Raw genomic sequence first — 25,553 nt, forward strand, 5'->3', positions numbered from 1 at the left:
TCATTCAACATCAAGCCCGTCGAGCACCATCGTATTCTCTGTCAGTTACTTCGTATATACACAGCAACTACTCTGTAAAAACTGTCAAGAGGCCGATACGCACATTGCAATCTTGAACCAGAAACCAGACGTCTTGTCTTGTCTTGTGACTACCACTACTACTACTACACACCCGGACCTTATTCTTTTGTTGTACGGAGACCAGCCTCCCAGGTTGCGTTGGGATCTACCCCCCATCCATAAGAGCTGCTGTCTTTGGTGGAGGTCCGACGCATATCGCGTTTATATTTGGTTGTGTACACACCTCCGGGAGTGGCGCGGTGCAGAACTGCAGTGTTGTCCCACATGACCATGTCGCCGTTGTTTTCCCACTCCACCGTCAACAAATATTTCTCCTGAGAGACGTGGTCGAGCAACTCGTTGACCAGCGGTCTGCTCTGTTCAATAGTCTCTCCGTCAAAGTGGTGCGCATATGTTGTGATATACAGATTCATACGGCCTGATTCTTCGTGCATCTGCGCCAGTTTATGCCGTGCCATGGGCAGATCCAAGGGCTCAAAATCCGCAAAAGTGTCTGGGGCTGCCAGTTTTCGGTTGTGGTAGAGGGAATTGTTGCAGACCAAAGAGTCGATGCGTCGTTGCATCTCCTCTGAGAGATCGTCATAGGCTGCTCGAGAATCGAGGTACTGCGTCGCACCCCCGGTACCCTTCGGAGGGAGCTCGACGGCGCGGAGGATCGAATAGTGTGCACGGCGTGGATTGTAGGCCATGTCTGCGTGCCAAAGGCAATTACCTTTGTTCGCCCCGACGCGTGCCGGCTCCAGCTCGGTGAGCACGTTGCCATTTTCATCCAGGTTGGACACGTCGAAGATCTCAGGCTGGTGTGGAAATCGCATCCTGCGGCCAGCCTTCATGTGTGCCTTGACATCATACATCTCGCCGAAGTTGGCGGTGAATTCAATCTGCTGTTCGTTGTTGAGATTCGCACCGCGGAATACGAGGACGCCATACTTGTTGCACGCATCACGTATCTCAGCGACGGTTTCCTTTGACACCGGCTTCGAGAAGTCGACACCGTGGACTTCTGCACCAAAGGTCCGGGCGAGAGGAGTGCAGGTCAGGGTAGACTTGGACTCGCGGGTGATCATCGTGCAGTGATGTGGAAGATCTCCAATCTCGGGAGAAAGGTCGAAGACTCACAACCAGCAAAACTGATGTCCTTTCTGAATGTGTTAGAGACTGCAGGTGCTCCACTTGCCCTGGCCTGTTGAATATGGTACAGGTATCATACCATGCTGTTGCGGTCTATCTTTCAGTTATAGCGACCAGACCTGGTTCAAGCGGGGTTGATATTCTATGGAGACCTCGGCCCGAGCTGTCTAGAGAACCACTATTGGAAGGCCTGCAATTGGGAATTCATTCAAAAATGGTCAGAATAGGCCTCGGAGTCATGAAGCTAGGGGAAGGGGGAGGGGGGGGGGGGGGGGTTAAGGGGATAATGCTCCCCCAGAAGTGATGAGACTCCGCGGGACTCAGTTCCCGCGGGGAGGCCCACACAAATAGCAGTCTTTTCCCTGATGTTTTGATGGTTTAGTCCGGGCCGTCATTTCCGCCAGGTGGGAACGAGAGGGCCATGCAGGTACGTGTTAAAAACCCAGCGGCATAGTAAGACCTTGACCCAAGTTAACAGTTGTCTCAAGTATGTCAGTGGCCAAGTGGAGAACAGCGTACAACAGAAGGTGAAAAGCCACAGCTCCCTCGGGGTGTCCTATTGTGGCATAGCTTGCTTAAGGTCAGGAGTCGCGAGCCTTGCCTCGATTCTGAAATTGACGTCCACATTCTACATTTAGAGGTCACAGCCTCGTCTCGATGTGGGTCAGTGGTCATGCAAGCGCTTTGCTGTTTAGAGAAAGCCATAGCTTTGAGGTGTCCGCCATATACTACTAGTTGTGAGAAGATCTGCGCGGCTATACCTAAATTTCAGGGAATAAAGAAGCGATGAGACAGCGTCCTAGTGCCTTGTCTTGATATTTCGACCGTCCAGCACGAAAGCGACTACCTTGCAGGCCTACCGGACAAGTACATGAAACATTCATCCGTCTCTGGAGAGTATACAGAGTGCCTCTCCCCGTGACTTGGGACTTCTGACGGTCTTCCCCATGCTCGACCTGCTGGTTGTATGTCAAATAATGGTTTGTGCTCTGGAGGACAACCCTTTTTCAATTCCACGATAAGAGAGTCATTTTACCCGCTAAACAAATTCACAAGACACGACATATGAAGGCTCTTGATTAGCCACCGTCAATGTCATCTATCACTAACCCGCGAGACCCCTTCCTTCTCTCCTCCTCTCCCACCCGTTCCAGGTGGGAGCAGCACGTCGGGGAGCTTAATCCCCAAGCTGCCTTTAGAGCCAACCTCCTTATCCTTCTTGGGTTGTGACTTGTTTCCTCGTCCATTATCCCCGTTGTCTGTGTCATCATCCTCACGGAGCTCAACTTCAATCTTTTTCAATTTCTCCCCGCGTAGGATCTTCATAATCTCCTCCCGGTCCAGCGTTTCGTACTCCAGAAGGGCATCTTTTAACGCTTCAAGCTCTTTCCGCTTCTCTTTGACAATTCGGTCGGCGCGTTCTCTGCCGCCTTCCACAATCTGTCGCACCTCGCGTTCGATTTCTTGCTTCGTCTCGCTCGAGAGTTTGTCGTAGTCGGAAGCAAGATCAACATTTCCAAGTTTGGCGGAGTACCCACACTGGGTGACGAGATAGAACGCGGTCCGAGTGGCTTGCTGAACATCATGAGAGATACCGCTTGTGACCTTATGTGGACCGTAGATCAATTCCTCAGCCGCTCGCCCACCCATGGAGACATCGATCGACGCGATGAATTGATCGTAGCCTCTGCTCACCTCGTCCATTTCAGGGAGGAAGTGAGTGACACCGAGCGCTTGACCACGCGGGATGATGGTCACTTTGTACAACTGATTACTAGCTGGAGTAAATAAGTTGACCAAAGTGTGACCAGCCTCATGGTAGGCGGTTTGGATCTTGTCCTTTTCTCGAATCATTCGGGACTTAGCCTCGGCGCCCATCATGATCTTGTCTTTGGCCCACTCAAAGTTCATGGCCGTGATCTTCTTGTACTTCAGCCGCGAAGCATGAACTGCAGCTTGGTTGCAAAGATTCTCCAAGTCGGCGCCAGACATGCCGCTTGTAGCACGTGCGAGGTTGGTCGCATCCACATCGGCAGCGATGGGCATGTTCCTCATGTGATGTTTCAAGATCTGAATCCGGCCGCGGACATCAGGAAGGGGCACGTTGACATGTCGGTCGAATCGTCCCGGTCGAATGAGCGCTTTGTCCAGCGACTCGGGATAGTTGGTCGCAGCGATGAGAATAACGCCGGTGCTGGGGCTGAATCCATCCAACTCTGTCAGGAGCTGATTGAGTGTTTGTTTTGCATAGGCGGGATCACGTGCATTTCTTTTGCCTCCAACAGCGTCGAGTTCGTCGATGAAGATGATGGAAGGGGCCTTGTTTCGTGCTTGAGTAAAGAGATCTCGAACTCGTTTAGCACCGACACCGACATACAGTTCATCGAACTCGGAGCCAGACATGTAGAAAACCGGTACGCCAGCCTCACCAGCAACAGCGCGAGCAAGCATTGTTTTACCAGTACCAGGCGGGCCCACCAGGAGAACACCCTTGGGGGGCTTTCCTCCTAGCTGGTTAAATTTTTCCGGGTTCTTTAAGAATTCGACCAGTTCTTGAAGTTCCTCCTTAGCCTCGTCGCAGCCATGCACGTCGCTGAAGCGGACAGTTTGATGCTGGGGTTGTACTTCGTTGTTTTGTCCGACTCTCGTCCGGAAGCTCCCAGTCATCTCCACGACCATGGTAAGGACCACGAGGAGGAAGTAGCCAGACAAGCCAACCCAGAGGAATGTTCGGACCCATTTCAGAATGGTTGCGCCCCATGACTCTTCCACCACCACATAAAGCGGCGCTTCTTTTGCCCCTGTACCGGATTTATTGCTAGGCATAATCACTTGCCCACCGTAGTTCTGTCCAGCAACCGCCTGACCCACAGCCCGCAATTTGTCAGGACCCAACCCGTTACCTTGTGAACCGGTAACATTTGAGCCGGGTGTGCCTGGAGCAGGAACTGAGCCAGTCATCTGTAGAGCCTTGAGATAGGCCGCATCCGCTGCTGGGTTCGTGGCGTACCGACCAGACTGGTATCTTTCAATAACGAGTTTGGGCATATTTGCACGTAGGAGGGCGGAATAGAAAGCGTTCTGGGCGGTGGCACTTATAGGGTTGTTGTTCGCAGTGCGTTCGGCGTGAGCCAGCATGTTTTGGTTGGCAAGTAGGGGTGTCGTCGAGAATTGTCGATATTGCTTACTCAAGCTTGTAATATCTGGTCGGCGCGGAGGACCAAACGCCAGAGACGTCGCTGGAGGCTGTATCGAAGGCAATCTTGTGGTACTCTTTCCGGTGGCCACCCTCATTGTCGCATTCGGGACGCTGGTCGACCACTCCCGGCGCAGATTGGGTATCGAATTAAGGCGAGACGTAACGGTTGAGGAAAGATTTCTAGACATCCAGGGCAGGGTTGTCCGCGAATTTAGATTGAGCGAATGCGGCCGGAGACTGTCGGGCCGAAGGGAGGTGAGGAAATCTGGGAGAATTACGCTGGACGAGGGCTGCAAGCCGTTAGATATATTCGCGCCTCGAAAGGCAATACTGCGTACCATCGACTGCCTCGATCTCGCGCTGGTTGAGTGTATTTGCCGCACACCGGATGCATCTCCCTCAGTTCGTAGCCGCGCCAGGCGATAACGTCGGAGGGTTTGGAGTGGCGAAGTAAAGAGCGACGGCAGTGTCGTGAAGACATCTGGGGCAATTGCAGACAGGCTCTGAAGTAGCAGAGAAGTCAGTGGGCGATGATTCTGTACCATGGACAAGATACTCACTTGCAACTGCGAGAGGGGAGCCTGTAGAGCCATGGTCGGGATTGAGCGGCGGCGGCAGGCCGCTAATGGAACGTTGGAAAAGAAACTCTCAGTAAGAAGACAATCACTATGGAAAAGAGGGATCAACAGAAAGCAAAAGAGAAGACAATCAAAGAAATATCTTGACTTGCCACGCCTTGGCTCTTGGAGAGGGATGTTTGGCAGGCAGGCTGGCGGGCGATGATGGTCATGGTCATGGTCATGGGAGAAATGGAAGCGCAGAGAGAGGATGAGAAGTACCGGCTGCGCCCGCTCAACTGCAGCTCCGGCTTGCCCCATTCTTCGCCACCCAGCCCAGCTTCCGGTCTGACACGAACGACCAGGACGGGTGAGTGGAATTCAACTGGAGCCAGTTGGTATCTTTCAGTCTGACTAAATTAATTATTTAATCGCCACAAAATAAATCACGTGCTCCCTGTATTTTCTCCCACCCGTCGAGGCATCTGAGAGAGTATTTGTTTTCCACACAAACGACAGACTATCTTTCAACAATCCTAAGGCTGTCATCCCATCAATTCTAATTTCAAATGGTTGGCTCGACATTCCTCGAAATTGCACGGCCAAAACAAATGCTATTGAATGCAATATATTTACAACTTCCTCTCCTGTTAGTTCTTGGGCAATCTCGGAGACCCTAAGGGGGAGACGAATCCTGGACCCTGAGCATCTGAGTGTGTTGTGACGCTAGGCAACACTGGTGACCTCGTCCCAGTTCCTGCCGCAGCGGCCTGCACGGGTGTTCGTGGCGGCGAACCGGGCGTTGCTTCGGTGGGTGTGCTCACCGAACCAGCAGGAGAAAACACCGGATGATGCTCGTGAATATATGTGCTTCCTGGCAGCTCCTGTGGAACCCCAGGCGGCTGCTTGTGGATAGCGAGCCCTCCTTTGCTCTGATCATATGCTGGTGGTGACGATGTCGGAAGCATTGGCCAGCCGTTTACTCCGACAACCCCTGGAGATCCTGCTTGGGCTTCTGGGCTGTCCAATTCGTGTGCGGTCGGCGCTCTCGACATCGACATGTGAGGAAGAGCGGGCTCTTCGGGCGGGAATGTTGTCGTGCGGTTCGCTTCGGCGGCTCGCTTCGCCTTACGCCTCCTTCTGACCCAGAAAAATGTCGTTATGCACACTATACATATCACGACCCAGATGGAAACGGGGATAGCAATCTTTGCTCCAGGAGGGAAGCTGCTTTTCGCCTGCTGTTTTGTCACAAGCGAATACTTCTGCGAGAAGACGTGGTCAGTGATAAGGGTCAGGCCGACCACTGTTGGAGTGGACGCTGGCGCAAACGTCGTGGCAGGGGCCGAATAGCACGGGGTCTCCAGCCCAATTGCAGTATAATATATCTGATATCCACTAATGTTCAATTAGCATCGCAAACGTGGTAAGACTGGGAACAAAGGCACTAACATGGGACAGCAAGCACTCGCGGTTGTAAAATAGTCCTGTGGGCACCTTGTGATGACTGCATTGAGTCCATACTCATATGGACAGCAATCTGGTCGGTTTTCAGAACAGCCGACGTTGGGAAACTCGGTCACCCTGCCGGCGGCGTCCGTTATTATCGCAAAGTACGGCACCGTGCAGCTGCCAGTCATCAACGGGGCTCCAACAAAAGTCGTTGCTGTTGTCGGCTTCCCTGTCATGGGCGCCGCTGTTTCAGACACTGCATCGCCCGATATTGTTGTGAGGCTCGGATTGCCCGATGAAGACGACATTGATGCTGGTGGAGTCGTTGAAGCTGCTGGGGGCTGAGTGAGACTCATACTAGCAAGAGCGCTCGACAATCCTGCTGGTGAGCATCCCACGAAATCTGGGGCGGTCTCGTTGACAGCAGCACATTCCTGCTTGTTGAACTGAATTGCAACTAGGCAAAAGTTAGAATTGTGTCCTTCCAGTGCATCGAATCCCACATACCTGCTTGCTCGTCGGAATTGCACTGGGTATACAGGCAGCAAGACAATGTACTAACATAGGTTGTACTCGAACAAAGACAGGCGATATCGATCACCGAACATGATGTCTGAGCGGAGGTGGAATTCGAGAGACATCCTTGCTGTTCTTCGGTCAACAACCATCCCATCTATCTGCCAGCTTCCACCAACTTACTGCGCACTGAGGGATGTTCTGGACTGAAATGGCATGCACCAGGCGAAGACCAAGGATGTGGAGGCAAACCGTGACGAGCTTCATGGCGAACACGCTCAAGTCTCAGAGAGGAAAGAGCGACGACTCCGTAAGTGCACCATGCAGTCGTACTTGGGGCTGCGAAATTCAAAACTCAAACTCAAGTGGGTTGATGGAAGAAGTTGAGCACCTGATGGCGCTGACTTCTCTGTTTCCGGGGTGGATTTCAAACAAAAGAGACATTCCTTTAGTATCCATGGTCACATTCTTTGAACAATGGGCGGAACGTCGGTGCTTTCCCAACCAATGCGTAATGGTTTCCGGTCTGGAATGTCGGCGGGCATTCCTCAATGCACACACGCAAACCACCACGACGAGGAGAAGCACAAAGAGAGACGAACCATCAACTAGGAAACCAGCCATCTTTGGTAGGCAAAGCAAACTGGCAAGGAGCGTAGCCCCGATACGCAACGTACCAGTCCTTCTACGCTGCGGTGCGCTTGGGCCAATTCCGGGAAACCGACGCAACACCCCTTCTTCGAACATATTTTAGACGTCGCTGTCTGCTGAGATGTGTGTAAGAGGACGAGCCTTTGGTGCGGAAGGGGCTTTTCTCCCACCGGTCGGATGCCATCTGCCTGTCGATGGATTGACAAAGCTGCACTCGACGTGGCGACATTCTAAAGCAACACGCAGTACACAAGTATCTAGACTTCCCTGCTCTTTGCGGTCTCATGCCTTTTGATTTTCACTTACCGATAATCCAGGTTCACAGTATGAATCTCGCTATATTTCTCCGATGAAGACGAGCCTCGGTGTGGTGGATACGCGCCCTATATATACCTCGGCGATTTCTAGTCAACCAATATATACACGCAGTTTGTTTCGAAGGGAGATTGGGAGAAGAGACGTCGCAAAACGGAAATGGGCAGGTCACAATGATTCGAAATACGCCCGTCTCCGCATTGTGCCTTGATTGGCTGATCACAAACGGCATCGTCTGGCTGGGTGGATCTTGATGATGGAAACATTGTAAGATCTAAGCCTCGCTGAGCCCGCTAAGGCTGCCCCAATTTCTCTCAGCAGCATGGGGCCCCAAGAAGTGCAAGAAACCAGCGTCCGAGATGCCAGGAACAGAGGCTTTCAATTTTTTGGCCCAGAACGGAACCATCGGGACACTGTATGGCTTTTTAATAATGTTACATCAGTTGACCCAGGCGATCGTCATGGCGGTCGAGTGCGCCGTCCTTCGTCCCTCATGATCCCTTGGAAAGAGATTTGTGTTCAGGAGCGTCCACTCAACAATCCTGCAAAATCCAAATATCTCAATGGCTGTGCCATAGAGCGCCACTTTTGGTTTCTCACATGAAGATACATATTTGGGGCCTATTCCTGCACTGCCAACACCAGCACACTGTTCTGCTGTCACCTCGAACCATATTGCAAACGCAAACATGTCTTCTTCCAATCCCACAAGTTCAATGAACCCAATGAAATGGTTCTCCTGCTGTTTCCTCGACGATGAAGACGAGCAGCCGCAACACACCCCTCAGACACGGCAAGCTCCAAGGACAAGATGGGACGCTGCACCGCCTGTAGACCCTGACATGGAGGAGGCGCCTCCACCTCCCCCCTACGCGCTCTTCGACCCTCACCCAGAAGACTGCCAGTGCGCGATCCATATTCACAAGCCCCAGCCCAACCGACCCATCGTAGTCGAAGCATTCCAGTCGCAGGGATGCAACTCGTGTCCGCCAACAAACACCCTCCTCCTGTCACTGTTGACTTTGGCCGACCCCAATATCCTCGTGCTCGATTACCATGTTACATACTGGGATCACCTGGGGTGGCCAGACTCCTTTGGTATTCCCGAGGCCGACACGTACCAGCGGGAATATGCGCAAGCAAGCGGCACATCAAGGGTATACACTCCGCAGGTGGTCGTGAACGGCATTTCCGAAGGGGTGGGAAATTCGACCAGGAAGCTGGAGAAGCTGATCAAAGAAGGAGGCCGGCTGGCTAGTCAAGATTGGCCGTGGCTGTTATTCTCGAAGGTCGAGGAAGGTGTCTTGATAAGAGAGGCCAGCGCAGCCGCTGCGGCAACGGGACGAAGAGGCAGAGTGGTTGAGGTCGTATACGATCCAACCTTGCGCGAAGTGGCGATACCGAGGGGCGAGAACGCCGGCAAGACGTTGGCGCACCGCAACGTCGTCAAGAGCGTCAAAGCGCTAGGTGAATGGAGAGGCGGGAGAGACGTCGTCCCACTGCCGCCCCGAGATACTGCAGACGGATTGGAAAGAGTGTTAATTGTACAAGAGGGCGTGGGCGGCCAGATCATTGGAGTTGCTCGGATCCATTTCTAGTATGTCCAACAGGATTAATTAATCTTCTGAACACTTTCGAATCGTGATTTCACCAAAATACTGCCCGAACCGGTAGTAGAAGACATAGCCTTAGTCAACATACGTCTACCACAGCGCTAGAGGTGCACTCACCTGACAAAGTAATTTCTAGTTTCATATGAAGACTCTGTGCTTCGCATTTCCCCTTCTGGCGAAGTGAGTCTTGACCGGCGTATACATAGTATCTGTGCGACTAGACCTGTCTTCACTGGAGGGGAGGAGATTCTTCGTCACAAAGAGTTCGATGCCGGGTCAGCGAAGCCTGTAGAAATGCTGAACTTTGAGCTGCTCCAGGGGAGTGGAGGTATCGACTCCCAAGTTTCCGGTTGACTCGTCCCGCGCAAAATGTCATTAGGCTCTGCACCGCCCGCGAGGTTCCTGGGCGACCACATTCGATAGAGCACCTCCTATCACCGACGGTGGCACACGCTGCTCAGCCGCAAAGATAAATGCAGCCATGGCTCTTGGATCCCTTTGGAGGCTCCTGGGAAACAACATCAAATGATCCACGTATCATCTTGGGACAATTTGGTAGGCAAGGTCGGATTTGTACGGGCAATCTCTGCGGTCTCCCCAGCAGAAGGCTGTCAAAGCATCAAGGGATCAGCGGGTAAAGGGTGTTGCGAGTAGACTGTCTCGCTGGTCAGTGAGTTCACTTGTTGCATCCCTTTCGTCCATGGGCAGAGAGGAAAACCCATCATGGGCAAAGGCCAGTATAGCTGAGGTTTGACCCCAAGCAACAGGCAAGCAATCAAGCCGATGCAGCAGTCATAGACTGTCACCACCACGAACTCGAGCCTTGAAAGCTCTTGAAAGCTGTAAAATTGTGATACAAGTGCGCTTGCGTTGCCACCTTACGAGTCAGATGGAGAAGATCTCATGACCGCTTATGCGTACAGTCAAATGGCGTCGTTGGGTTTCTGCATCGAGTGAAAAGGCATGCCGACAACAGGGTAGCCTAAGTAGGACGAGGTGGTCCAGACTTTACCTTGGAGGCCAGCTGGCAAAAGGTGTCGTACCGAGCGTGTTGCTGTTTGAGACCGAGATGGCTGTTTGAGTTGGAAATGGAGATGAGCACTGATGGTGACATCGACCAGCATCAGACCCAGAAAGGAGAAAGGCGCGTACTTTGTAAAGGGCCGAGTGACTGTTTGTGAGTGTGGCCCGCATCAGCCCCCATAAGCCCCTTACCTTCCATCACTTGGCATTTGAAACTTCTGTTCCGTCTAACCGGGAGCTCTACCATTGGGGAGAGATGGCCGGGATTTTTCCTTGCTTCGAGGGGTCCGCTTACCTCTTTTGGACTCTTGCAGATCCATGCAGAACCCTGGTGGATCTTGTGGATATCGCATGATCCTGAAGGGCTTGCAAAAAGCTTGGAATGGACTCAATCCCATCTTCCCACGCTGGTAGCAGATTTTGAGGGGCGAGAGGGGAAAAATCCACGGTTTTGGCCCTCTGCATGTGGCATTTAGAAAAAACTGAACCCCCTGGGCACGAGGTAGCCTCCTTGGTGTTGCCTGTCTGTCCCCTCAACAACGTCGCTGTAGGCGTCTTGTCTTGAGTGAAATACGGATGCAGCCACGTCGACAGCATGTAGTCAATTCACGCTTCTCAACATCCTCTGCTACTGACGAGACCATTGGCCTGCTGGTGGTTGTTTCTCTGCCTCCGAGACTGGCAGCGATATGTCGCCCGGTCAACCCTCTTCTCCTTCAAATTTGTACGGAAACAGGATCATCGTCACGGTCGCTCTCTTTATCGTAATTGCAATGGTTGTCATTGTTCTCTCGGTTTGGTTGAAAACGTCCAATCCGCCCATGCAGATGTATGATGAGATGCAGCATCAGCGCCGTACGCAAGCAGTTCAAGCAGGCCAAGCCCGCGAACACCAGGGCATCACCAAATCCAGACTTCTGTTACTACCTTTGGTGGAATATCATGTTGGAGGGTTCGAAAGGATCAGCGACATAGAAGAGCAGAGGCTGGGAACAGATGCAGACAAAGAAATATTGAACAGTTCAATGCAAGCAAGAATGAAGGTTATGAGACCAGTCGAGGTATATTTCAGACAGGACAGGCCCAAGATGAATCGACGAGATTCAGTCTCCAGAGCGGAGCCATCAGAATGCCCTATATGTATACAGCCCTTTATCGTGAATAATACTGTACGGATCCTTCCTTGCGATCACAAATATCACCAAAGCTGTGTTGATCCATGGCTCTTGGGCTTCAGCGGAACATGCCCAGTTTGGTAAGTGCGCAACCGAACCTCGAATTTCTATATTGAAATTGATGCTGACGTTTCGCATTGTGGCTTGTAGCAGGATAGACTTAAGGACAGTATCGTGGCCTTGAAATGGGACAGTTTCTCCTTTATTTGTTAAGAGACTGTGTTGCTATTGACCGCCGCTGTCTCTCATGGGCGAGCAAATGAACCTCAATTGGCACGGCTATGAGCTTTACACACACCGTACCAGCGTCACTCTGCTAGAAGCTGAAAGGTCCAAGGACCTCGCTTCTTTCGAGGATGAGGTGCTTCTAAGTAAGGTGCACGGTATGATTGACACGATACACAGCAAAATTTGGATGCTCCAAAGTATTGTGTCCAAACCATGCCTTCAGAGGCATCACACCCACCCTCCGACGTTGGAAGGTGGCGATTTCAATGCTGCTGAACTCTCTACGCTCAACCCACTTGGTGTGTGGCTGGGGAATAAAGGCCCTTGCGGTCCCTAACATGTATGCCTGCCAATTTTTCCGAGAACAAACACGGTCAAGAAAGTCTCCAGATCGAGGGACTGGCCATGGCTGGATCTACTGTAACGCAGTGCTACTCTTATCAAAGATACCACATTGGTAGGATTAGAGAATGGAAACTGCAAAGACTTAGAGACTCGAGCACACGTGGGAGTCCAACTCGCCTTGACCCGCACAGCAGTTTGCATCAACCTTTCCCTGGAACCATCCCACTCCAGATGATGCAGGCCAACAAACAATAGACTTACTAAAAGTGGTATGAGGCATTTTGGGGCTGCATCCCACGAACCCTGTCAGCTCTACTTGTCACTCTATTTTGATCTTCGTTATCTACTCCGGTGCTCGCGCCGCGAACAGTCTCCACCGACAGGGAACGCTTAGATTGGAAGAACATACCACCCCCCTGCTTCCAACACGAGTTCTCGAGTTTCCAGTCACCTTGAGCGGGCCGTGACACATTCCAATCACGCCGGTCATGATACTGCAACTGTACCCAGGCAATCCAGTCAGTTTCTCTGTGATGGAACATCTCCTCATCTTACTCGACCAGAAAACCTTGCACCAAGTATGCCCTTCCCTCGGTGGGGTGGAGTGCGGCAAATCACCACTCGGGCGTGGCAATGCTTCGCTTGTTGCCGCGTAAACATGGCAGAAAACTGTATCGGTTCCTACCCCGTTCGCTTCCCAGGTACCTATATTTTATATGCTTCCCAGGTCTCGTTCTGTCTTTGTATTCCCCTTCTGTCTTTCAATCCTCGTGCTTGCTCGTTCGCTTTGTGAGGCTGTGGTCTGGAGAGCACATCATCGTTTCTGGCCTGTGCCCCCTTCTCAAGACTTCTCTTGTGACATCCTCATCCATCATGGACAACTCCGCAAGCCAACCATCAGAAGCAATACACCCTCCGCGTTCGCAGAGCATCGTTGGCGGCGACGGCGGAGGAGTGTATACTCTAAGGAGTCGGGAGGCTTCGGCGTTTGGAGTGGCTGCTGTCCGCCCTTCTGACAAGACAAAGGAGTTCATCAAAGACGTTGGTGTAGACTCTGAAACGGGGAGCGTAGACTCCCGAGACATAAAGAGAAGACAGGTATGGCGGTCACATTGAGGACTTGATGGGCCAACCGTGATGCTGATTCACATAGGTCTTCCATGGATGGAAGCTCTTGTGGTTAGCCTATCAATCTATCGGGGTGATTTACGGCGACATCGGCACTAGTCCGTTGTACGTGTATTCATCGACTTTCTCGTCTCCTCCAAGCCGTGAAGATCTGCTTGGAGCTTGTTCCTGGATTATCTGGTCTCTTACGATTATGGTCACCATCAAGTACTGTTTCATCGTCCTCCGAGCCGATGACGAAGGAGAGGGTGGGACTTTTGCCCTGTTCTCCCTTTTGACTCGGTATGCCAACATTGTCCGCCGCCATCCGCGTGAAGCGCAGATGGTCAGAATGGAACGACACATGACCGGAGACCTTCGCAAGCCAGCACGGACAGCGCGGAATCTCATGGAGCGCTCCTCCATTGTCCAATGGATCCTCAAAGTTTTGGGTGTTTTCGGTGTCGCGTTGGTTATGTCTGATGGCGTTCTCACTCCGGCACAATCTGTTCTAGGAGCAATCCAAGGAATTGAAGTCGTGTCGTCCAATATCACCCAGTCCACTGTGATCGGATCTTCTTGTGCCATTCTCGTTGTGCTCTTCCTTCTGCAGCCATTCGGAATTACTAAGCTGGCGAGCACCTTTGCTCCGATCGTCATTGTCTGGCTCCTCTTCAACGCGATTTTCGGCATTTACAACTTGGCTAAGCACGACGCCTCTATGCTCAAAGCCTTTTCTCCGTATTTTGCGGGAAACTACCTGGTCAGGAACGGAAGAGAGGGCTGGATCAACCTTGGAGGAATCCTCCTCGCTTTCACAGGTTGCGAGACTCTATACGCCGACCTGGGGGCCTTCAGCGCACCCGCCGTCCGGCTGTCTTGGCTATACTTTGCCTATCCCTGCTTACTATTGAGCTATATTGGACAAGCAGCCTACCTCTCCGACATTCCCGATGCCTACAACAACCCGTTCTTCAAGACTGTACCCCCGGGGTGTGTTTGGCCGTCACTCATCATCGCGATCCTTGCCGCCATTGTTGCGAGCCAAGCGACCATAACTGCCACATTTCAGCTGTTGACTCAGATCATGAAACTGTCCTACTTCCCCCAACTCAAGGTGGTGCACGTCTCCAAGATTTTCTACGGCCAGATCTATATGCCTATCGCAAATTGGCTGCTCATGACAGGCACTATAGTTGTGACAGCGGCATATACAAACACAACTAATCTTGGACATGCTTACGGAGTCTGTGTTATTCTGGTTACGTTCCTTACCACCAACATGGTGGCCGTGGTGGCTCTGATTGTCTGGCGCTATCCTCTCTATGTCGTCGCACCCGTCTGGTTGATATTTGCACTGTGGGATGGTATTTTCCTCTCTTCTGCCCTCACAAAAGTCCCCAGCGGCGCATGGTTTACCTTGGCTCTCGGGGTGATCCTGGTATCCTTCTTCATTCTGTGGAGATTTGGGAAAGAGCAACAGTGGAAAGCTGAGGGATTTGAACGGATCCCCACGTCCGATATACTTCAATCGACCGACAGTAAAAGCGAACACAGCCGGAAGCTCAAACTTGCGCCAGCCTTTGGCAATGAAGAGATTACCCGGATCAACGGCATTGGCGTCTTCTTCGATAAGTCTGGTGCACCGTCCACAACTCCTACGGCTTTTATCCACTTCCTCCAGAAGTTCCACGCAGCACCAGACGTGATCATCTTCTTCCACCTAAGGCCTTTGGAAATCCCTACAGTCCCAGCTGAAGAACGATACCAAATAATCCGGTGCTTCATGGGAAACGGACAGAATGGCAAGAAGCCCATGCCGAACTGCTACCGCGTCATCATCCGGCACGGCTACAACGACGAGGTCGTCAGCCAGAATCTCGGGCTCCTGCTGCATGATCAAGTGCACGCTTTCCTCTCACAGGAAGGACTCGGCCACGAGGTTGCGCACTCGGGGGGTCACATGAACGGCTCGAAGCACGTGGTGCTGGGGGAAAAGGCGGTGAACTCGGAGAACACATCGCTCGAACAGTCCGAGCTGACGGAGCGACTGACGGAACTCCAGCAGGCTTTTTCCAAGCAGGTCGTCTACATCGTGGGCAAGGAACAGCTTCGCGTCAAGGGTCGGACGAACATTGTCAGGAGAGCCGTGCTGGAGGCGTTTCTGTGGGTCAGGGAGAACACACGGACCAAGATCCAGGCGCTGAACATCCCGGTGGACAAGCTTGTGGAAGTTGGTTTCATCAAAGAGATTTGATTTGAGAGTCGGCAAGAGAGGCAGAGCTGGAGAGAGAGAGAGAGAGAGGTGTTCGATTGCGCGTGTGAATGTATGTTTCTATACCCGTCTACCCATTTAGGAGAGGGCGGACATAGAGCCGTAGAGATGGAGGATTATAGAACCGGCCTAACAGCACCTTGAACTCCCCGTCCAATGTTCTACAAACGAATCTTGATTGATATCAGCTACCTTGTCCAAATGCCTTTACTCTTCAAAGCCGCCAATCCAATACCATATGTACATAGAAGCAAATCATTGCCGTTGTGACTGTTCTCACATTCGAACTGTAACATCTGGTATCCTCGCTTACCCGCACGCTTAGTTTGCTAGTTTGCGGATTGTCAACATAATACGATTAGGTATTCCCTACCTAGACAGCCAGCTAGATGGCAGCTCCGTACCCCGACGACGTGGGGCGCGTTAGGGCGAGAAGGGCGCCAAAGGGGGAAAAGGGATGGAGAAGGGCAGCGTTCCGTCTTACCGGAGACGTCTGGGCCGTTACACTTACAGTACCCACTCACTCCCTTGGACAAGCAAGGCGATTTATGCCCCGGTTAGATCGATTGTACATTCCAGGAACTCGGTAGGTGCAACGTATGCACATACAGCGTATCCTTGGCGTTTTGTCAAGAAACCCGCAGAAGGAGTATGGAGTCGAGTCCGAATGCTAAGTAGTGAGAGTACTACTAGTTGCTCCATACCAACATGGGTGAGAATAAGCCCACCCCTGTGCAAGTTCCAAGTCTGTCCACGAACAAGTACAAGGCGAAGGGTCTCCTCTCTCAGCCTCTCTCAGTGGAGTCGAGTCGAACAAGGAAGTCGGACCGCTACAGCGCCTGGTTAACTGTCCTAAAGGCAATACCAATGGAGCACTACTGGTCCGTACCGAGAGTACCGAGTCCTGTGTGCTGAGAACGTGCTTAGCATGTGGCGAGCATGCGTTTCATGATATTCCCGAGAGCGACTTCGACGTGTGCCCTACTATGCGCGGCCACATGAAATCATCCATGTATGCCCACGTAGCAATCCCAAGGGCCAGGAAACGAAGAATCCCGGGGAAACGATCTGTTAAAACCAACTCTATGTATTTTTACTTTCTCAATAACGCAAATACTCGTGCTGAGTGCGTCCGCTCTGGCAAAGAACCAGACTGCACAAAATTGCAAGCACGTAGATGCTTTGGGCATCGTGGTTACCATGTACCTGTACGAATACTCCCCCCCCCGCGCAAGGGAGCTTCTAAATGGCCATTCTAAAATCATGTGTTCTCTTTTGCGGCTAAGTAGCTTCTGGAGCTTCCCCAATCATGTCCCGTGTCGTGAGGGTCCCAGTCCGAGACGAACCGCCCTGACATATGTGTACACTCTCCATTCACAGAATCTGGCTCGCATACGGTATGCATTCGACCACCATGCATCCCATCGTCCACGCCAGAATCGTGTTCAAAGACCCAAAAAATACAATCACCAGCGCCGAGCCGATAGAACTGTGAGATTCAAGCACACGCACCACTTCAATTCCTCCCAACACCCGCGCGTTTATCATGTCAATGCCGGCTTGAACAAGCCTGCTGACAGGTATGTAAAGCAAGAACGCGGCGTAAGCATACTTCCTCAGCAATCTTCTTCCGAGGCCGGGAACAGTCACCCAGAAGTCCTGATCCGTACGTTCCACGAACGTGGCCAAGAGCGTGGGTGCAATGCTCGCGAAACTCAGATTCCTCCAGACGCTGTACATGACGGCATGAAAGGTAAAGCCTCCTCCCATCTTTCGGAGAGCACCTTCGACGCTTTCGGAAAGAACGTCGTTTTTGGCGAGATTAGGGATCGCCGCCGAGAGTAAGTCCAGCAAGGCCAGGTTGCTGAATAGTACTGCGAGTGCCATGGAGATAACTGGTAGCTGCAAAACCGGAGTAATGGCAAGGATGTATATATCCCCTGTTGAAACGGATAGGCGGCCCCAAACGTAGGCAAAGAAGTATTTCGGTACATCTGTCAGTCGGAAAGCTGATATTGATAGAACGTCGATTGGGAACAGTGAGTGAACCAAGAAATCCACCTCGGTAAGGAGTAGCCAATATACCGGGACGAGTTTTATCCGGTCCATTTTGAACTGCTCGAAGTATACCTCTATCCTGGAACGCCCAAGTCGTTCGATGAGAGTCGTCACTGTAAAATCAAACCCCAAAAGCAGGATAGGGAAGAATACGATAGGATTAATGGTCGACTTCTGAAATTGTGAACACTCGACCGTGGATGGTACCGTTAACTGTATCATTTCGAGAAGAAGCTTGGAAGCGATTGCCGGTAGAATTCTTCTAAAGCCTGCTGAAGCCCATGTGCCTGGTTTGGCAGGAGAAGGGAATGTTGTCGGCGGCTTTCGCTGATCCAGTTGACCAAAGGCGAAGAACAATAACGCCACAAGAAAGCTCTCGTTGACCGAGGCAAACAGGAGAAGCCGAAGACGAAGCCGTTTTGGAGTGTCCACGTCAATCACGGAGTCGGTTCGAAGAACATAAGGCACCCCGGTTTCTTCAAATATGAGAAGCGTCGTCAAGAATATCACTAAGTTATCGTAGCCTCGCTGGCTCAGCTGACGTTTGGGCGGCTTTGTTGGTTCATGTGGACGAATAACCTCTTTTGGCGTTTCAATTTTTGTTTGATCTGTCGGGCAATGTGCAGAACCAGGTTTGAAGGACATTCCGCCCACAACAACGCTGGGCTCAATTCCAATGAGCGTCTGAGAATAACGATTAAAACTTTATTCGGTTCGCTCCGTATGTGCTTCCTCGTGATAAACGAGAAGGTGCGATCCAAACTTGTCCAATTCTCCTCGGTATCTTGCTCAGATGCTGACTATGTGAAGAAAATTGAGACCAGGCCCTGAGAATATGTAATAGATATGGAAGTACCTGGCCATGGCTGATACCAAATCGGGATTAGTTTGAGGCTTTTTAGGAGCGGTCATTTGCGATGCTGAGTCTAAGCAGTCTCGGCGCTATATCGAGTCTGCCAGGCGCGGTACGTCGCTCCAGAGGCAATGGACCGTCATTTCAATGGCTACCGCTTATATGTATAGAAGATTCGTGGTTCAAATTTCTGCATTTGCTGGCGTTGCGGTAAGAGAACCATCCAGGATCTGCGCCGATGACAAGCAAGCCAGCAGGGCTAAATTCCAACTTAATTTCATCTGCGAATGGGATCATCAGCAGTGGAGCGACCCCGTACGGATCCTGATGCTCACAGATCATATGGGTGACCCTGCCACATGGGTAGTTCAGTTCATGTAGAAGAATCTACTACCATATGTTCCCTAGCAGGGACTGGGGCACTGATAGGGAGGTAATGAATCGAGACAGAATTCGAGGAAACTGACTGTCTGAGTCTGTCTCAGAGTCGTTATTGCCCAACAAAGGAAGACCATCCCTCAGATGCTCCAGGTTCAATGCCAGGAGCTGCTTGCCTTCCCTTCAACTGCTGACGCTGACATAGACGACAGGTGATTCGCTTGAAAGGATGTCCAGGTTGACAGTGTCGAGCTGTCTGGAGCACGAGTTCCACGTGCCGAACCAAGCTTCGGCAAAGCTTCGAGCGCTATACCTGCTGATTTGGGAGTTTTGAAATTAGTCAAAGATATTGACTCTCAAATCTTACATGAGAAGTCGTAAACATCCGGCAGAGTAGCTCCATGCAGGTATGAGGATTGGGTTGACACTGCGGAAAGGACGGTCAGAACGGGACCGAATGAGCCAGGGTGAGACGCCACCTTCGCTTCGCGCAGGGAAGAGAAATTTTTAGACGAGAGAAGGCGTGGGATAGCAGCAAAACTTTGTTGTCTTGTCGTTCCGTCTTACCGGCATGTTGTGTGTGATTGGTTCAAGAACGACGACCCTCCACAGCACAGCCCCCCGGCAGACATCTCCTAATTCATTCTGGATTTGAAGAGGCCGCAAAAGATGACCAAGGCTTGCTCCATGTGTGGTTTGGTACATAGTAGACCTAACAGGGCAGAGTGAGCAGGATTGTGCTTGCTGTGATTGAACTCGGGTCGCCTTGCTCACTGGTGAGGTCCACATTTAATGGCTTTGTCTAGGGAAGGACTACCAAGCAGAAGACCCGCAAGAAGGATCGCTTATCCAACCAGCCGTTGAGAAAGAAGGAACGAAGTCTGGTGCTACCACAAGCAGCTTTCTTCGACCACACAAATTGAATATGGCATTTCAATGTGTTCAATGCCAGAGGAAGGGATTGATACGAGAACGGAGTACGAGGCAGTAGATCCGTATCAAGAGGCGGCCAGGCTACATAGTACCAAAATGTACTAGCGTGATACGGAGATCTCCACACATATTTAAGGCCCAGAATAGTTTAGCCCGCAGCCTAGGGCTAAAGAATTCAGTTGTCAACCATCTTCGAACAAAGCCTGAGTATCAAGCATTAGGATTTCTCTTGACAAGTTTCTTATTGTCGAAGCCAGAACATTGCAGCGAGGGCTTGCTAGGTCAGTCCAATGGTCAGCAGCTGCTTCATGCTACTGCCATTGCCAAATGATGACTTGGCAACTGCTTTTTGTGAAGCTAGCATGAGATTTATCCCTTTGTCGACATTTCCCAGGTTGACAACCCCCTATGGTCTGCCCACAGTCGACATATCTTTCAGGACTAGTGCGGCTCAATGCGACGCGATCCTTAGACAGACTTTGAACGTCTTCTTCTCTGCAAGCCTTTTTGAGTCTTCAGACCTCTTAATTGTCGAGAGGAAGGTTCATCCTCTCCGATATCCGAATCGAAAATGTCAGAGTCGTCGTATTTGTCGGCAACCTCATGCGAATTCTTTATGTCAAAAACCGCCTGAATATCTCCGTGGGGCGAGAATCCCGAGAAGACCCATTCTGCAAGTTTGCCTCGTTTCGGCGAACCTGGAGGGTTGCCGTTCAGTGCCCGCCAGAGCCGCGGTCGCTCACATGCAGCTATGAGTAACAGAATGGGAGCGTTTAGTAGGCGGATTGCGAATACGTTGACTTTGTGAAAGTGTCGCGGTGACAGGATGAACTTCGTGGGAAGAAGGACGATGAGAGCTAGAACATTGAAAGGCGGGGGATAGGCGAAAATGGCATCGCTTTTCACACCCTCGAACGTGAGAACTGCGCGCCGGAATTGAATTTCTGCGCTCTCATTTGCAACAATCTTTGAAAATGTGTTGGTCAGCATCGCCACCAGAACCGTCAGAAAAAGAGTGTTCCCCAGAAAGGCGAACACAATCATGAGAGACGGTCCGAGGACTTGGTGGAAGTCGACAGATCGCTCGATCCCAGTGCCGTCAAGTCCAAACCAAATCCAAAGCATCCATTTTGAGACTGTGGCAGAATCGAGGATGTCGTGATGTTTGGCCGGTTCGTTGAGATAGGTGAGCCACTTCAGGGAGACGAAGAATCCCGCAAAACACCAAACGGCCAGTAATGTCAAGACAATAAAGTCTCTCATCATGGCGCGGAGACTAATAAACAGCATGTTGTCGGGCATCAAGTTGAAAGCGAGGCGTGGAAGAAGGACAGGGGCGGCAATTGCGAGGATGTTGAGGCCGAGTCCTGGATCGAGCCTACCACTGATCAAGGTGTACATCCGTACAGTGAAATACGCCGCGTAGATGACTATAAAGGTAATGTCCAGAAACGACCAGAGGTTCTGCGTGTGGACCTGCCATCCATGCTCAATAATGGCTGCAAACTCCTCCAAGATCCATCCAGTGGTGTAGACACAGAATATTACCTCATGGACAGTCAATCCCGACAGGTTGTGGAAAGACATCGTAAGGATGTAGAGCGCTAAGAGGACAGCAAACTGACCGACTTCGATTATAATGCGGTTCCGGGGAACGATTAGACGGTATTGATTTAGAACAGGTGCCTTGCGAGGATCATAGATGGATATTGGACGGTGCTTATAATGATCCGGCAATATGTCGACGAACGAGAGTGGCGTGTAAACAATCTGTCCTCGATATACAGCGTCCACCACCTTTTGAGACGCCGGAGAGCTAAGGAATATCTTGCTCGTGGAGACTATGGCAATTTCCAACGCCGTAAGTTTTCGTTCGTAGCCTCCTCGATTTTGCACAGGCCAATGAGCAGGTAGCGGCTTTTCTCGTAAAACATCCTCTGGCGCGTTCTGGAACGGCTCAAATCCCGCAACGAGAATGTTGGCTAATAGCAGAAGTCCTTCGGGGCCATCGTGATCGTGATCAAATCGCCAGAGGAGCTGGGTGGCTACAAGCTCACAGAGATGGGCACGACTGGTGCTGACCGATTGTTCCAAGCCATCTGATGTCTGCTCACGGAGAAATTGCATGCGATTCACTAGCAGGCAATATACTTGTACACATCGTCAATTTCGTTTCATAGAGGAAGCAACCCGACAAGACAGAATCAAAAGGAGCTTTCCCCCATGCCATGCGCTTCAAGTCCTCAAGGGGTTGTGGAGTGGTGTACCCTTACCAATGGAGACGTCATCTGGGTCATAGACCCTACCTACAAATGGCTGCACAATCGATTCATTCATCGATGGCTCCCTCAACTGCTCCAATGTGTATGGGTCGTCTGCATGAGCTTTAGCTTTCCATCCGACAATCTGGCATGGCGGATAGCCTCAACTCACCCACGCTGGAAATCACAAGTCTCCGAATTCTGTCGCCTGTCAGTGCACGCTCATATCAAAGTCATCTCAGGACAAACACCAAGCTCCGTCGTTCGCTCTACGCCACGCCCGAACAGGGATGTGTCCACACTCACCGGTGAATCGTCGCGTAGACAGGCAAAGCGGCGTGGGGATCTGGCGCAATCGCTTGCTTTGGGGGATCGTTGTCTCCATTCTCTTCAGCGTCTCCCACGAGCGCCTCGCTGTCTTCAGTCTCATACATATGTACGCGACACCGGCGCGGGCCAATGGACTCTGTTCGCATGCGAATCGTCTTCGTGGATCAATAGATCGGCCAGTTCTCCGTGCCTGGTGCAAGGGAGATGACAGCCGGGGTCGGTTCTGCAACGAAGACGGAGCGAGCGAAAGGTGCGGGAGTATAGATGTATGTACCTCTCAGCATCCCTCAAAGTGTTTTCAAAACCGGAACGGTGCAAGTGTACGTTTCCTTTCTGCCGAAGTGCCAGGGTGGATTTCAAACATCGTAGCACACGAAACTAGAGCATGGCATCGAAGCCAGAAATGAACTAGGACATTCTTCTCCTCGAGTAAAAATCAGATCCGGCCGTTCGAAGTCTCATGACTCGATACGAATATATATATACTTGGTATATTCGAAGAAGATGACCCGCCAATCGATCCGTAACTAGCGCATGCCAAACGATCCATGGCGCGAGTTCTGGCGTTCCGTCTTGCCGGAGTCTCAGATTCCCTCTCGACTCCCAAGATCGGCTTTGTAACGTCCCTCGAATCGCAAGAAAGGCGTCATTCTGCATGATTAGAGATCCCGTCGTTGGTAGTCTGTCGGTTGCATTCGGCCTCGGCCTCGGTTGGCTTACCTATCAACCGAGACGTTGCCTATCTCGACATCAAATGCCCGGCCACAACGCTGATGATGTTGCCGATACCCAAAACAACAACATGGATAACGCTCGTTGGGGGATGCTGATCATATCTAGCCGCCTGGGCCCGTCAGGCGCCTTCGTCATCTGCATAAGATTAGTGTGGGGGTTCTGATGCTATAATGCTCTTTAACTACGGGTTCCCTGTTGAACGCAGAGGCTGTTGTTTTTATCACCAGAAGGCGAATATTTCTCGATTCTTTGATTCTTTTCCCCTTCGGCCAAGGTTCCAATGACAACATGGACGGCTTGGTCCTCTCCAGTTTCAATGTTGTGTGCGCCGCGTTTGGCGGATTCCTCTTGAGTTTCGGGTTAGTGTCCGATGCGTGGAAGCAACAGTTCCTGCTCTCCGAGGCATGTGAGTTTTCAGTTGTCTTCTCCTTTATCCTGGTGGCTTAAGCTCACGGCGGCAGTGATTTCTTTGATTGCAGGCACCGTGCTCTCACACTTTGTGGGCTTCCTACATCCAGACGAATATGGTTGCGGGGAGGCTAAAAACATAGATGCAATCACGCTTGAATTTTCCCGGCTTGTCCTTGCAGTACAGCTCGTCCTCGCCGGCATCCAGCTCCCTTCACGTTACCTCTCCACAGCATGGCGTTCTCTTTTTTACCTGCTGGGCCCAACTCTGACATTGATGTGGCTTAGCGCAGGCCTCATCATATGGTTGATGCTACCAAGCCTGGGCTTCGTCCACGCCCTTGCGATTGGAGCCTGCGTTGCGCCGACTGATCCAGTCCTGTCCAATGCTGTCATTAAAGGCCGATTTGCAGAGATCAACACTCCAAAACCATTACAGAAACTTATCTCAGCTGAAGCTGGGTTGAACGACGGTCTGGGCTATCCGTTTCTCTTCTTCTCGTTATATTGGATCAAGTATTCCGTTAGTCAAGGGAGTCAGCTACCCATGTTCACGTCCTGGCTCAGCGGTACTTGGGGCTACGTTGTTATTTTCAGTGTGGTGTATGGCGTCGTGGTGGGGTACGGCGCACGCAAGTTGTTCTTTTCTGCTAGAAGGCACGGGTTTGTTGAGGAAGAAAGCTCCTTGACATATGTTATTGCCTTGTCTCTCTTCGTTTTGGGAACCTGCGGGATACTGGGAACCGACGATATCCTTGCCTGCTTTGTCGCCGGGTGTACATTCGCATGGGATGACCAGTAAGTTCGGAGTGGATGTCGACAACTCGAGCGGTAACTTACCTCCCAGATTTGAGCAGGACGCTTGCAGTGAACTCTTCTGGTCATCTGTCGACATGCTGGTCAACATTTCCATCTTCATTTGGTACGGTGCTGTCGCACCATGGGCATCCTTTGCAACAAACAACCTCATCTCCCTTGAGAGGTTATTGATTCTGGGAATTCTGATCCTCTGCCTCCGGCGTTTGCCTGCCATATTAGTCATGAAGCACAAAGTAACCGAGATCGAAAACCTTTTCCAGGCCATGTTTGTCGGATTCTTTGGACCGATTGGCGTCTCGGCTATCTTCTATCTGATGATTGCAACCGAATTCCTTGGGGAGATGATTCAAGATGACCAAGGTATGGCACGAGGAGATATACAATACCTCCAGGAGGCCATGCGGATGGTCGTGTGGTTCCTTGTAGTGAGCAGTGTGGTCGTCCATGGCTTAGCCTTACCGCTCGCCAGAGTGTGTTGCCGGGTTGCTCTCGGGAGCAATCGCGCACGACTCAGCAATAACGAAGATGCAGAAGCTGTGTCCGAATCCCCTAGCAGAAGGTTCAGAGACTATTTTGCCTTCAACTTGTCGAGCAAGGAAAGTCAGGCACGCCTTTGCCCGCATGGGACTGGATACAGGTCTTTGGAAGAAGGTTGAGTGTCGGGTCGGGATTCATGATTAGTCCAGATAAAGAAAGCTATCCTACATGTTTGCTCACGGCGTTTTGAATGTGGAAGTAGAGTTTCTACTAAGCTATCTAGGTCAGGCGCAACTTGGAAGATTTTTGGTGTTGTGGTTGGGTAGTACGAGGTGATAATAGTAGGCAGAGCATTGGATTAGTCGGGGAAGTTCGTTTCAACTCCAATTTGTACACTGTGTACCTCGTACGGCGGAGTATTCTATGTCATTCGCACGGCTCGCTACATCCCCGTACTGCGTACTCCGCCGTACATTAAACCCGAAGTTTGCCTCCAACTTTACCAACCAACTTCTTGACACTCCAAGCCACGTATTGCGTACGCCTCAACCGTCAACAGAGGCTCGTGGGCTCAACAACTCTCGTTCTCGTATTCACAGAAACCCCTCCGCTCTTTTAGAAGATCCCGTAACT

The 25,553-nt window shown here is 51.4% G+C and overlaps 8 protein-coding genes across 8 annotated transcripts; 3 read left to right on the forward strand and 5 right to left on the reverse strand.

The window, feature by feature from the left end:
* Window positions 1–179: 179 nt before the first annotated feature.
* On the reverse strand, window positions 180–1,148 carry Z519_04943 (uncharacterized protein; the record flags this gene model as incomplete). Its single annotated transcript, XM_016762685.1, has 1 exon — window positions 180–1,148. One exon carries the CDS (start codon window positions 1,146–1,148, stop codon window positions 180–182), a length of 969 nt encoding a protein of 322 aa, XP_016621632.1.
* A 1,159-nt stretch (window positions 1,149–2,307) lies between these two features.
* Z519_04944 (uncharacterized protein) lies at window positions 2,308–5,004 on the reverse strand (the record flags this gene model as incomplete). The annotated part of the gene is made up of 3 exons (XM_016762686.1): window positions 2,308–4,701; window positions 4,750–4,914; window positions 4,972–5,004. 3 exons carry the CDS (start codon window positions 5,002–5,004, stop codon window positions 2,308–2,310), a joined length of 2,592 nt encoding a protein of 863 aa, XP_016621633.1.
* A 614-nt stretch (window positions 5,005–5,618) lies between these two features.
* Window positions 5,619–7,203, reverse strand: Z519_04945 (uncharacterized protein; the record flags this gene model as incomplete). The annotated part of the gene is made up of 4 exons (XM_016762687.1): window positions 5,619–6,366; window positions 6,421–6,877; window positions 6,928–7,066; window positions 7,120–7,203. 4 exons carry the CDS (start codon window positions 7,201–7,203, stop codon window positions 5,619–5,621), a joined length of 1,428 nt encoding a protein of 475 aa, XP_016621634.1.
* Window positions 7,204–8,591: 1,388 nt separating this feature from the next.
* Window positions 8,592–9,500, forward strand: Z519_04946 (uncharacterized protein; the record flags this gene model as incomplete). The annotated part of the gene is made up of 1 exon (XM_016762688.1): window positions 8,592–9,500. The coding sequence occupies one exon, from the start codon at window positions 8,592–8,594 to the stop codon at window positions 9,498–9,500; it is 909 nt and encodes a 302-aa protein (XP_016621635.1).
* Window positions 9,501–13,159: 3,659 nt separating this feature from the next.
* On the forward strand, window positions 13,160–15,650 carry Z519_04947 (potassium uptake protein; the record flags this gene model as incomplete). The annotated part of the gene is made up of 2 exons (XM_016762689.1): window positions 13,160–13,384; window positions 13,440–15,650. 2 exons carry the CDS (start codon window positions 13,160–13,162, stop codon window positions 15,648–15,650), a joined length of 2,436 nt encoding a protein of 811 aa, XP_016621636.1.
* A 1,392-nt stretch (window positions 15,651–17,042) lies between these two features.
* On the reverse strand, window positions 17,043–18,371 carry Z519_04948 (uncharacterized protein; the record flags this gene model as incomplete). The annotated part of the gene is made up of 1 exon (XM_016762690.1): window positions 17,043–18,371. One exon carries the CDS (start codon window positions 18,369–18,371, stop codon window positions 17,043–17,045), a length of 1,329 nt encoding a protein of 442 aa, XP_016621637.1.
* Window positions 18,372–20,358: 1,987 nt separating this feature from the next.
* Window positions 20,359–22,227, reverse strand: Z519_04949 (uncharacterized protein; the record flags this gene model as incomplete). The annotated part of the gene is made up of 2 exons (XM_016762691.1): window positions 20,359–22,040; window positions 22,164–22,227. 2 exons carry the CDS (start codon window positions 22,225–22,227, stop codon window positions 20,359–20,361), a joined length of 1,746 nt encoding a protein of 581 aa, XP_016621638.1.
* A 1,277-nt stretch (window positions 22,228–23,504) lies between these two features.
* On the forward strand, window positions 23,505–25,099 carry Z519_04950 (uncharacterized protein; the record flags this gene model as incomplete). Its single annotated transcript, XM_016762692.1, has 3 exons — window positions 23,505–23,622; window positions 23,678–24,422; window positions 24,472–25,099. The coding sequence occupies 3 exons, from the start codon at window positions 23,505–23,507 to the stop codon at window positions 25,097–25,099; spliced, it is 1,491 nt and encodes a 496-aa protein (XP_016621639.1).
* Window positions 25,100–25,553: the final 454 nt, after the last annotated feature.

Source organism: Cladophialophora bantiana (assembly GCF_000835475.1).
Source record: "Cladophialophora bantiana CBS 173.52 unplaced genomic scaffold supercont1.6, whole genome shotgun sequence".
Lineage (NCBI taxonomy): Eukaryota > Fungi > Ascomycota > Eurotiomycetes > Chaetothyriales > Herpotrichiellaceae > Cladophialophora > Cladophialophora bantiana.